Source organism: Tachysurus fulvidraco, chromosome 13, assembly GCF_022655615.1.
Source record: "Tachysurus fulvidraco isolate hzauxx_2018 chromosome 13, HZAU_PFXX_2.0, whole genome shotgun sequence".
In the NCBI taxonomy this organism is placed as follows: Eukaryota; Metazoa; Chordata; class Actinopteri; order Siluriformes; family Bagridae; genus Tachysurus; species Tachysurus fulvidraco.
This window is the reverse complement of record NC_062530.1, coordinates 19,401,304-19,414,780: the sequence shown is the minus strand read 5'-3', so window position 1 is coordinate 19,414,780 and position 13,477 is coordinate 19,401,304. Positions and strand designations below refer to the sequence as shown.

Below are 13,477 nucleotides of genomic sequence, written 5' to 3'. Positions count from 1 at the left end.
AATTGCTTTGTTGCTAATTTGCTGACTAAGTTAAAGCTCATTATTCTAGTGATTATGCTGCTAAATAAACAGGAAAAAAAAGCTTTTCTCATATATTTGGCAGGTTTTGTCATTTGAGAACGATCACAACCATGATTAAATGCGACAGAGGCTCTTGGTTGTGGTTCTGTGATAGAGTTGAGGGTTCTTTCTTATCATAGAACAGCTAACAAGCGGCACTCAGTAGGAGACATTTGTCTGGATTTATCTCTGATGTTTAGTCCTCTAGAAAATAGGCATTATTGAACTAAAGAGGCTTTGTAGAACTGCTGCTGAGTCTGAGAGAGATGTTTCTCTGATGTTTATTTTCTCCCCAGGATTCAGAAGGAAAGAGTTCAGGGGCAAGCTGGCCATCGCCATCACGGCCAACTTTATTAACCGCAACACCACAGCCGAGGCTAAAGTGGAGGAGATCAGCGGGGTGGCCTTCATCTTCAACCAGAAGTTTTTTCAGGATCTAAGGGAAGCCACTGGTATGAGAACGTTTGTAACTTATGATTTTGCATTCATCAGCACTTTGGCCTAATGATTTGGCCTAATGTTTAAAGAGAAGACAACACATGAACACAATGACTCAATTTTTCCCCATTAAACTCAGTCTTTTTTACATTTGTGTGGCCTGGGGAAAAAAACGTCATTTCGTGCAAGTCCACAGCATTGCTTGACTCTATAGTACAGTAAGTATAGTAAGTTGTGGATATATAATGACTTCTGATCGCTGGGTGATCAAGTGTCACACAGAAGATGGGTTTCCTATGACTCTGGTTTCTCTCAAGGTTTCTTTTTTATGTTATCTCTGAAAGTATTTTCTTGACATCATCTTGTCTGGATTACTCATTAGGAATAAATCTGGATATCTATCTCTATGGAAATTTGGTAAAGCTGCTTTATAATCTCCTTCGGAAGCCTGTCTCCATCCTGTGTGTGTGCAATTGTGCTTTGCGATGGATTGGCACTCTATCCAGAGTGTCTTCTACCCTCAAGCTGTACAGGAAATGGATGGATGTTTAATAAAAAAACATTGGCTTTTGTGATATTAGCATTTGCATGCAATTTTGTAGTGACCTCTACATTATAAGTCAAACATGTTTCATCTCTTACATGGATGCTGTTTACTGTGCATTGTGTATTCGTCATATCAGGAACATAAATAGTCCTGGCTTTAATCTGTCCAAAGAACTTTTACTTAACCATGTTAGATATAACATAGATTGACATATATATATGTCATATATACATATATTTTTACAAGTTTTTTTTTAATTCTTTAGAGATATTAAAAAAAATGTAAAGTTCCAGTTGTAAAAAAAATATATTATGTTTACTGTGAGCAGTGGTAGATTTTGAACTTGAGTTCAAATAAATTTTAAAAGGGTCATGACTTCAGATCCTGTTACTTCTGGGCCCTTCAGCAAGGCCCTCAACCTTCAGCTGCTCATTTGTATGAAAACAATGTAATAATTTACTTTGCTCTGGATGAGAGTTTCTGCCAAATGAATTAACAATTCCTTAGTTTAACTCATAATGGATGTTTTGATGCAAACAGACTGCTCGAAAGGACCAGAGAACATAAGGGAATCCAGGGTGGAATTATGCACTGGGGTTGTTCATCAGTGTGGTTAGCAGTTGCCGGCCTGTCTGCCCGTGCCCTGGCGCTGACAGCTTTGTGCTGAGTTGGCAGTGGCTAAAGAGCCTTTGCTTTTGTTTCACCAGTCGTGTAATCGCTACTGTTGGTTTCGATGCTGGTATCATACAATGCCCGTGAGAGACAGCTTTGCTTTTCCTAACGGGCTATCATTATGTCTGCAAGCCAAAACTAATGATATACTTTCTCTTTATTTTTTTTATTTTTTTTAAATGCTTACATGCTTATCAACATTTGACTATGTGTCTCACTCTCAGCCCTTTTTCCCAACACTTGTGTTAATTTGCCTCTCCAGGGATCGATCTGGAAAACATCGTCTACTATAAGGATGACACTCACTATTTTGTGATGACTGCCAAGAAGCAGAGTCTGCTGGAGAAGGGCGTCATTCTGCACGTGAGTGATCACAGGGATTTACTCAACGATTTAATCTGTCTGCTCCATATTGTCTTCCTTTCCATACCCTTGTTGTATGATAATCATTATAGCAGCTATTTCCTTTTCTCGGCTTTTCTTTTTTTTAAACGTTTACATTTGGTGTAAGATGAATGGTTTTGTTTAATGTTGTAATGATCAGGTGTGTTCTGTCAGTTTAACTAAAAACCGTTGAAAGGTTCAGAGATAATGCAGTTCCTTAGGAGCACATGTACACAGGGTTGTAAGAGTTTAGGGATGCACTGAAGGTGGTTTAATAAGGCAAATGTCTAGGGGAAAAAACTGTCTGTCTGTTTAGAGAGGTGCAAATGGCCTGTAAGCAATGACGCTGAAGCTCTTGTCAGCTGAGCAAAGCCACATATAGCAACATGAATCAGAGAGAAATAATTCACCCATTACTCCTTCACTGCACCTACCAAAGCCTCTCACTTCTGAATTGTATGTTCATCTAAATTAGGGATATCCAACCAGTCAGAGACCATTTTTTACTGTGTTACCGCAAAGAGCCACATGATACACATGGGCACACATGAACATCACCTTTTTTTCCCTGCCATTTTGAGAGCGAACTTGACACAAATTTCTTTTGTGAAAGAATTTTGCTCCTACTGGGAAACTTTGAGATATTTTCATCCCACTCACATGCGCGTTTGACAAAAATACCGTATTGAACTCAAGTGAAGCGAACACGCACATTGAAGACACAAATACAAACCTCGATATGAACGTAAGAGCCGCATGAAACCGGGCCACCCCTGATCTAAATACAGAAAGCATTGTTTTTAACACAGAATAGGCTCATTTATCTCAGCAGTTACACATTTTGATAATTTTTTTATTTTTGTCTATATTTTAGGATTATGTGGACACAGAGATGCTTCTGTCCAGGTCGAACGTGGACCAAGCTGCTTTGCTGTCCTACGCCAGAGAGGCAGCCGACTTCTCAACCAATCACCAGCTGCCCAAGCTGGACTTTGCAATCAACCATTACGGGCAGCCTGATGTGGCAATGTTTGACTTCACGTGCATGTATGCCTCGGAAAATGCCGCACTGGTGCGCCAACGCAACGGCCACCAGCTGCTCGTAGCTCTGGTTGGAGACAGCCTTCTGGAGGTAAGAGAAAAGGACATGACATTGAACAATGGGGCAAAATGTACTTTTCACAGCTACTGGTTTGTAGTCTTATGTGGTACAGTACTGTGTGATATTGATGTTAAGACAGATAAGAAAACTTGTCTGTTTTGTGCAGCCTTTCTGGCCAATGGGGACGGGCATTGCACGAGGCTTTCTGGCAGCAATAGACTCTGCATGGATGGTGAAAAGTTGGGCACAGGGCGCGTCTCCTCTTGAAGTGTTGGCAGAAAGGTGAGGCACTCATTCCTCTGCATTAAATTGTTTATTATTTTTACCGACAAAGTACCAGAATCTTTAGCACCAGGAATGTGGGTCTAGGGTTTTCCCATTGCCAGGATTCAATACCAAATATTCCCTGTATGATTGAAACCAATAAGACTTAACACTGCATTTACAAACGCTTCTAACTGCTAATTATGATTAGGAGAATTCAAAGATACATAAATCTTAACACTTGTTTATAGTAGTTTGTGGTTTTGAGAACTGCAGTACATCTGGCTCGATTGTTACTAGATCAGGAACTTTGGATCTAGTGACTTTTGATTTTAGTATTATCATTGTACCTGTTTTAGTCTCTCAGATGGAAAATAAACTCAAACTTAAATCCAAATTCTTTTTTGCGCTAGTTCAGTCATTCTTTTTATATGTGCCGTGTAAAAAAACAAAAAAAAAAAACAAAAGCAGCCTTTACTTTTTTGTGTTGTTGTTTTGTTTACGTACACATTTAACAAACTTAATGCAATCTGTGAAATGTACAATACTCATAACAAGCTTGTAAAACACATACTATGCTAGTCATTCTTCTCTATGCTAACACACACCCTATTTTCCCTACCGTAAGTGCTTTAAATTGTCTTTAATCAATCTTCTGGTTAAAATCCCGAGTCACTAACAGGTCTGTGCTTAATGGGATTGACCCCGTGTCCTGTGCTATTGTAACCATAATTGTGTCCCTTAGGGAGAGTATATATCGTCTGCTCCCACAAACCACTCCAGAGAACGTGAGTAAAAACTACAGCCACTACACGTTGGATCCCACAACACGTTACCCCAACATCAGTCTGCACTTGCTCCGACCCAATCAGGTGAGACGGCTCACGCGTGTGTGTGTGTGTGTGTGTGTGTGTGTGTGTGTGGTTCTCATGCAGAAATCATACCTTGATGTCAAAATGAGATTGAAATCTCATATTCTCTTCTCTATCGTGTACAGGTACGGCATCTTATAGACACCGGGGAAGCCAGGGAAATCCGTATTGACATGGAGAATGTGGTCAACGCTTCCACTCCTAAACTCGCAAGGAATGGTGGGCCATTTTATTGTATTGCAGTTGTGTGTATTTTTCTGGAGTGCCTTATGTCTGATTTTTTGCAACTTAATACCATATTATTTTTATCATAGAACTTCTGCTTGAAAAGCAGTTCCAAGGTAGCTGTGTGGATAACTAAAGCCCATGTGCATGATGCTTTCTCCCAGAAGGGCTTATGCTAAACGTCTTGCTGTGGTGTTAGTAACTGTGTCAATACTGAAATGTCTAACATAGTGTTTACTGTTTGTAATGGGTGTTTTGCAGTGTTGGTTTGGATTTTAACCCTTTTTACCAGTGCACTGGTGTTACATTCTTCTGGCGGAATGGAAATCGAGTTATCGGACGTTTTTAATCCGTATAACAAATGAATTATTTTATTGCCGCAAGGCTGATCTAAAATTATTCAGGACCCTTATGTGTGTTGTCTTTCAGTGTGGATTTTTGGATAATCTTAAACAGAATTTTAGCACTTGAAAGATAACGTAAAAAGATTTTAGATGCTTATGAAAAAGCCATTGGCGCATCACAGAGCGCAGAAATTTATTTTGAATGCATAAATATTTGTAATATGTTAGGAAAAAAACATTTCTGTGAGTATTTGTCTCCTAGTAGGCTAGATAAAACAAATAAATACTCATGAAATAAAAATAGCCAGGAGTGTATGATTTAATTTAAGCCATTAAACACTGCTATAGAGTGTGGGATGACAAAGAAATTCAATGCTGAACATAAACAAAACAAAGGCAAATTCTATTTATAAAATACATTTTTTGGTCTCTGGTAAAATAATAAAAAGAGCTACTGTATGTCTGTATAAACTAACAAAACATATTTCACACACAAAATGCCAAAATGGCATTTCTAACCATAATTCAAATCCTTAACACTCCAGCTCTTACTGCTACCTTGAATCACATTGATTTTTTTTCTCTCCATATGGATGCTGACCTTATTAAGCAACTAACAGTGATCTGTTTGATGTTGATAACATTTTACCAGTACAATGGCTAATTGGGATTTGTTTTTTCCAGAGTCTGTAGCGCGCTCCAGCAAACTGTTAAACTGGTGTCAGAGGCAGACAGATGGCTATAGAGGGGTCAGTGTATCTGATCTCACCATGTCATGGAAGAGTGGCTTGGCTTTGTGTGCCCTTATCCATCGCTACAGGCCAGACCTCATGTGAGTGTTCTGTTCTCCTAAATAAATTGTGATCGTTCAAGACCGTATTTGTCATAAGATGGTATATATTATAATGGTGTATATATAGCATATGATGGTATTTATAGCTCATAATATGCTATAGTAACCTTATGAGACCATCAACATATGTATGGTTAGAATTGTATGACTGTAGTATTAGGAGGTGGTATTATCATATGCTGTGCTAAAGGTCAAGATCAAGATTATGTATGAATTGAGATACTCATGACTTAAGGCAAAATGACTAGTGGCATAATGTTTGTATGTTAATATTATATAATCAACAGAAACAACAACAGCAAGCTGCAGTATGTTAACACAATAACTACAATGTCATTTTTGGGTCATTGACTAATTTAGTCATTAGAAATCTATCAATACGCATTAGAGAACTCTTGCAACAGTTCTTGAGTGTTTATACTGTAAATAATCATCTAGATTCTAGCTAGCTGAGTCATTACTTTAACCATTAGCTAACTTGCAGGTGCTGTGATATCTGCCCTTTATTTTAACCACAGATTTGTAAATACCTGATATGTATAGCCTGTCTTGCAGAAAATAAAGAAATAATATAAGTATGGTATGTACATTAATATGATACAGTGACATGGAAGTTTCCAGCAGTCTAATTTTCAGGTAATAGTTGTAGGCTAAGCTGAAAAAATGGTCGTGATGTTTGAAACAAGATTCTGTATGAATGGTACTATAATACTTTTGTGTTATAACTTACAAAAAGTCAAACTTTTTTTGTTAGCTTGTAGTTCACAAGTTAGTGTCACAATGTTTATATTTGTTAGTATGGTAGTTCATGGAAGAGCAGTTAGCAAACAGTGCTAAACATAATTACAGCGTCAATTTAGTCCTGAGTTGTTGGTTTTTTTTTTGTTTTTTTACCAACAATACCAACTTCTCCGTGGTTCTGGACCTGTGAACAACTTAACAGCTACAAGCTAGTTCCCTGAATAATTCATGTCAGCTATTAGCTAGCTTCCATGCTTAGAGTCCCGTGTGTCCTGGTGTGCTAATACCAATTTTATTTTTTTAATCATATGTTTGCCTTTCTGTGTTTAAAAGGAGCTCCTACCTAAAGTTTGCACATGTCACTGAACTGCTTGCATTTGATTTACCTGTTTTATTGTGAAAAATTGAAAAGCTTGTTGCTAGCACTGAATCATAAACAAATCACAGTTGGCAATATCTGCTGTTTCTACTTAGCCAGGATATTTTGGCCTTTAGTAGAGGTTGAGTGGCTTCTAATAGCTTTCCATCGACACATCACCATTTCACTCTGTCAGATGATTGACTCTTTACCTCTAAGTCGTACATTAGCATTTTCCTGAATGTGCATTACACTAAATTACACTGATTAGTTAGCTCCTAAACTCTTTAGAAGGGGTGGGGGGGTATTAGTGGAGTAGTCCGGATGTTATAAATTGTTTTCCGGTCCAAATATATATATTTTTTAAATATCGACCTCTATAAATCTTATTACAGCATCTGCATCAGACAGCCATCAGAGTCAATGAAAAGATGTTGTAGTTTACACCACTATGTTTGTGTCTGTGTATTTAAAACCCACAGTGATTTTGACTCGCTGGATGAGAAGGACTTGGAGAAGAATAATCAGTTGGCATTTGACGTAGCTGAGAAGGAGTTTGGGATTTCTCCTATTATGACCGGGAAGGAGATGTCTGTTGTAGTGGAGCCTGACAAGCTTTCCATGGTCATGTATCTCAGCCAGTTCTATGAGATGTTTAAGGACACCGTGCCCCCTTGTGGTAAGTAGTGGTATGCACATTTTATTCATAGTGATCTTTTAACAGCTGTATCCTTCTTTAATAAACTGTATACATAATGCAATTTTAGAAATCTTCATTTGCAACTTTATCTTACACTTTAATAATTCTGTTCTGAACATAGATTTATAATACAATTGTTAATTAATTTTATTCGATCAAAAATTTATTTTCTGTTGGTTCAGTTTCTGTAACAGCAGCTCTGACAGTTTTATATATTAATTTTGGTTCTTGTAACATAGGGGCTGTTGTGGTGGAAACTACAAAAAAAATGTATCAGTAGTCATATGTTGTTTTCTGTGTAATGTCATAAGCACAGCTTTAAAATTTTCTGACTCAGGGAAGACTTCAGGACAAAGGGCTTTGCAGTTTCTCTGTAGAAATGATTAACTGTATTTTTTGTCTTATTAATTTAAGAGAAAATGAAAAAAATGCTTTGTGATGAAATGGGTATTTGTAACAGATGCAACCTAAGTGATAACAAGAAGTGATATAATGAATGTTCCGACACATTAAATGTACAATAAATGGCATGGCAAAGTATGACGTATCATACTTGCATAAAAAATGGTAAAACTTTATTGCACTGAAAGAGGAATAAAACAAGTGAAGATGTGCTGTTGATGGAAAATTATCATTGGTTGTGTAACTCTATCACACAACCTACTGTTGATCATTTTTATAACATTCTAGATGTTATACAGAGTCCTTGAAATAATGAAAGCACTGATTCCCAAACTTGAAACTAGTTTGTTTTGTCAGTCAATATTCCCAGTAACGATTGCCCCAGGGGATGAATAAAATGTTGTCAACCTAATGAAATGGTTTATAGCTCTTATCACAAAAGTATTGCTTTATGCTTTAGAAAATCACAACCTGAGCCCAGAGGAAAAGGCTGCACTGATTGCCAGCACCAAGTCTCCCATCTCCTTCCTCAGCAAACTGGGACAGAGCATCAACATCTCGAGGAAACGCAACCCAAAGGTATCGTTCTCCTGGACGGCATTGTGTCACGAATAATATTCAGTAGGAATATTGAATGAACTACGTATTTTGTAAGCTCTTAATCTTAATCTTGCCTGTACTCATTAGCAGGATAAGAAGGAGAAGGAGCTTGACGGATTGGGGAAGAGGAGAAAGACAAGTCAGGCTGGCCAGTCTGAAGATGTAAGCGTATAACTTAAAGTTAATGACAAAGGATTGTTGATGCTTAGTTTCTAACAATTGTTGATCGTGGTTAAGGAGGAGCCACCAAGGCCGTTGCGCGATGAGAGACCCTTTGTAGCCACAGAGCGTAGATTGGACACCACAGCAGCGGCTAACAACAACAAGGTGAAGTCCATGGCCACTCAGCTGCTAGCCAAGTTTGAGGAGAATGCTCCTGTACAGTCTACTGGACTCAAAAGACAGGTAGGTCTGAGTCTGGATAATAGATTACTAATGATTTTTCAAAAACTTTAATGACCGTTAAGAGTTCTGCATTGTGCAAGGATCCAGTTTTGTTTTTTAATAAGGTGTTTGAATTAGCAGCTACACACACACACACACACACACACACACACACACACACACACACACACACACACAGCTGTTTATTTGTGTACACACAACACACACACACACACATGCATGTGTAACCCTCATTGTTGGATCATGATTCATGTCATATTCATAATAAAGATTTTTTTTCATTGTGGAGACAGAAATGAACAGCTGGATAAATATGGATAAATAAACTGTAAATAGTTCTCGCTTGTTGGTGATTAGGGACATGTTAAGGCTAAGAAGGTGGCTAAGAACATGATCTACTTGGATGGCCAGTGAGTGTGTGTGTGTGTGTGTGTGTGTGTGTGTGTGTGTGTGTGTGTGTGTGTGTGTGTGTGTGTGTGTGTGTGTGTGAGAGAGAGAGAGAGAGAGAGCCAGCAGCAATCTGTTCAGAGTGATGCTGTTCTGCTCACTGCTCTTTATTGAAACCCATATCTTCTGAACTTTATGCTCTAACACTAAAAACACAGCCACTGTCCTTTTTATATCTTGGTGTTACATACATTATAGTAGTTTTAAGAAACTCAGCTGAAAATAATTGTTGATGAATAAGACCTATTACTGACTGTATCGTTTGAACTGATTGTCGCTGTCTAATGTTTGGTACGATCAGGTAATGCCGGAAATTATGATGTATGTAATGCATGCGTGAACTTTTGAGTTGCAACAAGTACAGAGATCCAAAGCAGCAATCTTTACAGTTAAAATGACAGTTTAGTTGTTTATTTGGTGGCCTGCATATGCTGGACTAATTCATGACGAATAGATTTCCCAGATGTCTGCTGTGGTGCACGTATACACCTCTTTAACAAGAAAAGATTCATTTAAATCATTTATTATCAGCCTACTTTTCTGCAATCAGTACTCAAGCTCCTCTGCTTATACATCACTTTCATGTCTGTACATTAGATGATTTCATTTCTCTGCGTACTTTCATTAATGGGTGACATTTTTTAGGTATGTTTTCTAACTGGATGAAAACATTTTTTTTTCTCATTTTCCAATGTCGCTTCTCTCATCTTTTTTCCTTGTTTGTTTTTCCCTATTTTCTTTTCCTTACATGATTTGATATGGTGGCTCATTTGTTTCCTGTGTTTCCTGCCACCTAATTTGTCATGCCACCTGTCGTTTTACACTTCACTGGTTGGTAGATTGACTCTATGCCCGAACTGGGGCTAATGCTGTCCCCCTCGCAGCCGTCTGCCACTCTGACAGAGGCAGTTCCTGCATGGAGAAAGGTAATGAGCATGCATAAGCCCTGAAACTGCCTTCATGTTCCATGTCTGATTTCACCTCGTATGCTACTTATCAACTTATCAGACCTGTGCTCATGCTCTAATCCATTGCTTTCAAAAGTTATTGAAAATCCGATTCATAGAGCACATTTTTAGTTTGATTCTTGTTCGTCTCTTGGCACATCTGTACACCCTTAGAGCCAAATATAGTTACAGGAACGGATGAGATTTTACTATGAGGAACACTGTGTCAGATTTTGTCTGAGACAGAGAACCAGAGAAAAAGTGTTCCGGCAACCTGCTAAATCTTGGCATTTTCCCCATAGTACTTTTTCCTGTAGATCTGGATTCATGTATAGATATAGAAAGAAAGATTGTTTATAAAAGTGGTGTATTAGACATAGATCCTTGTTTACTTATGTTGATCCTCCTCGATTATTCTTCAGTGGCTACAGTATTTAATAAGTTTGAATCAAATTGGAATTTGGATAAACACATTTATACCACAACATTTGTTAAAATCTCAATTCTGATTGGTTAGAAGAAAGTGTTATTATTAATCGATAGTCCTATCTGTAGTAATAAGAGACATGACAAGGGAGACATGATCGTTAATGATTTGTTCATAGTTCAAATTAATTTTGAAAGGTTTATTGAAGATTTTTCCAAAGGATCTTTGGTGTCTGTTCTTTGTAACAGAAGTAAAGCTTTAACATTACATTTTCCAAAAGAGGAAAGTCTCTGACAGGTTACTTAGCAACATGACACACTGCGGTAACATAATAACTTAATAAAAGTATGCTGTGTTTTCTTTTAAATAATAATGCTAAATAAAAATAACAATTTTAACTAGCATAGCAGAAATAAAAACTTGGGGGTATTCCTGACCCTCAGCACCATTATTGGTTGTTTTTCTATTACAGCGCATTCCCAGTGTGGTCTATTTATTAGTTTATATATATATATATATATATATATATATATATATATATATATATATATATATATATATATATATATACGTGTAGTGTGTGTGTGTGTGTGTGTGTGTGTGTGTGTATATATATATATATATATATATATATATATATATATATATATATATATATTTAAAAATACACACACACACACACTACACGTGTGTATATATATATATGTACACACATATATATACACACATATATATATATATATAATGTGTATATATATGTGTGTACATATATATATATATATATATATATATATATATATATATATATATATATATATATATATCAATCAACGTTTGAATAGATATATATATAGATATATATATATATATATATATATTCCTATAGATTTTCAAACGTTGATTGATTTCAATATTACTGTCTTATCATTTGGCTTCCAGAACTGAAGGAATAAATGTCTATTTGGACATTTTCACTAGTGATCCACTAAAAGCAATATTCTTGGCAAAAACCTATTTAAAAACAAAACCTAAGTACAATGTGTCTGTTTTGGAGACAAACTCATATGCTGTAGTCAGCAATAAGCAGCATGTTTCCATAAAGGACACTTATTTTGTGTGTTTATTCACAAAGTCAAATAAGAGTTTATTCTGTGAGGATTAGAGTATCTGCCTGTGCTAACGCTCAATAAAAGCAATAAAGATTGAAGTGATCTGCTGTAATCCTCTGTGGCCAGCCTAACACAGATTTATAACTATAGTGCTGTATTTCCTCAGTGTGTAATAACCTTATGGAGCTTATCAAGCCTTCCTGCTTGCTGTAGTTAGTAGGCTTCTTATTTGGCAGTAAATATATGTATTTATATAAAGGTAATTTGATTCTGAATCATTTGTGATTTTGATTCTGAATCAAATGTGAATCATTTGTAAATTATTTGTGTTCTCTCTGTGTGTGTGTGTGTGTGTGTGTGTGTGTGTGTGTGTGTGTGTGTGTGTGTGTGTGTGTTTTAACTATACCTTATGCGTCATGCCTGACTGACCAACTGACTGGATGGATTTAATCTGAAAGGTTTTTTTTTTCATCCTGACTGATTCATTACCTATCAGTTTCTATCTGTCATTATTATTAACAAGCTAACTAGAGAGTACAATATTTTGAATGTGTCTGTAGTATCTAGGCTAGTTCCCTGTGTGCTGAAATTAAAAGATGTTTATGGTTAGTACCACGAGATTTGAGAATGATTTGGCCCATTTCGCTCCTCTCCTATCTCTCTGAAGGCTAGCAGGAGCAGCGATGGCCTGCGGAGCTGCCCTAAGAAAACCATTCTGCTCTATCCTCCTCCTCCTTCATCATCTTCCTCTCCATCGCTGTCTACACACACACAGGTGACACTATGTACCGATATGTACCGTGTACCTAGCACGATGCTCAGCTCTCCTTCTTCTAACCTCTTCTTGTTCTGTCTCAAGCTGGAACATAATATTGATTCCCTAACCGATCTTTGACTGAAGGTTCTACCGCATTAATTCTTAAGCATAAACAATTCTTTGTCGTAGTACTTAATGAACTGTGATGCTCATCTTTTAACCCTTTACAATTTTCATCTTCTCATAAGGTTTTTATTAATAATTCTCAGACATTTGTAAAGCACATCGTCCATTCTGCATGCTGACCTCAATCAGACCTCACTCAACATCATAGTAGGACTGCTAGACAGCAGTTTTTTGCATGGAGTGTCGAGATCTATTTGAACAGACAGGTTATAGGGTGATAACACACTGGACGTGATGTTTGTGTTGTCAGAAGGACGTTCACAATCTGGTGATAGATGAAAATAACAGTGATGACGATGACGCTCGGGAACATCTGACGTTCTCTTACAGGGTAATCCCGATTAGTGCATGGCTTGTTATATTTTAGATTGTTTGTGTGTTCGGTTTGGGAGTTAACAGTCTCTTGTATATACCAACTCCACATATTCATTGTCCAAGGAAACCATAGTTCAGTTCCTTCCAAGTTGAAGTAAGGTGTTGTAATAGTCATATTGTGAAAGGAACCAAGTGCTTGATTCACTACAGAGAGGACAATAGATACAGTATTATATATTTTGTATCTATATCATTTGAACGCACAGGAGTAGCCTAGTAATAAATACAAGCAGCACTTAACAAAGGGCAATAGACACACAAA

General features: G+C 37.1%; 1 protein-coding gene across 16 annotated transcripts in view; it reads left to right on the top strand.

Moving 5' to 3' along the window:
• The window catches only part of mical3a (microtubule associated monooxygenase, calponin and LIM domain containing 3a), an 89,818-nt gene that overhangs the window by 47,315 nt on the left and 29,026 nt on the right, over positions 1-13,477 (top strand). For 6 of the 16 annotated variants that reach the window (XM_047822377.1, XM_047822374.1, XM_047822375.1 and 3 more), the window contains exons 7-21: positions 357-512; positions 1,980-2,080; positions 2,976-3,233; positions 3,370-3,485; positions 4,213-4,339; positions 4,465-4,558; positions 4,654-4,680; positions 5,593-5,740; positions 7,343-7,539; positions 8,423-8,541; positions 8,650-8,724; positions 8,800-8,967; positions 10,254-10,340; positions 12,565-12,672; positions 13,091-13,171. In XM_047822377.1, the coding sequence (XP_047678333.1) occupies positions 357-512; positions 1,980-2,080; positions 2,976-3,233; positions 3,370-3,485; positions 4,213-4,339; positions 4,465-4,558; positions 4,654-4,680; positions 5,593-5,740; positions 7,343-7,539; positions 8,423-8,541; positions 8,650-8,724; positions 8,800-8,967; positions 10,254-10,340; positions 12,565-12,672; positions 13,091-13,171 (1,862 nt within the window). The remainder of the gene's footprint in view (positions 1-356; positions 513-1,979; positions 2,081-2,975; positions 3,234-3,369; positions 3,486-4,212; positions 4,340-4,464; positions 4,559-4,653; positions 4,681-5,592; positions 5,741-7,342; positions 7,540-8,422; positions 8,542-8,649; positions 8,725-8,799; positions 8,968-10,253; positions 10,341-12,564; positions 12,673-13,090; positions 13,172-13,477) is intronic. The other 10 variants (XM_047822381.1, XM_047822384.1, XM_047822385.1 and 7 more) reach the window with 6 other exon arrangements.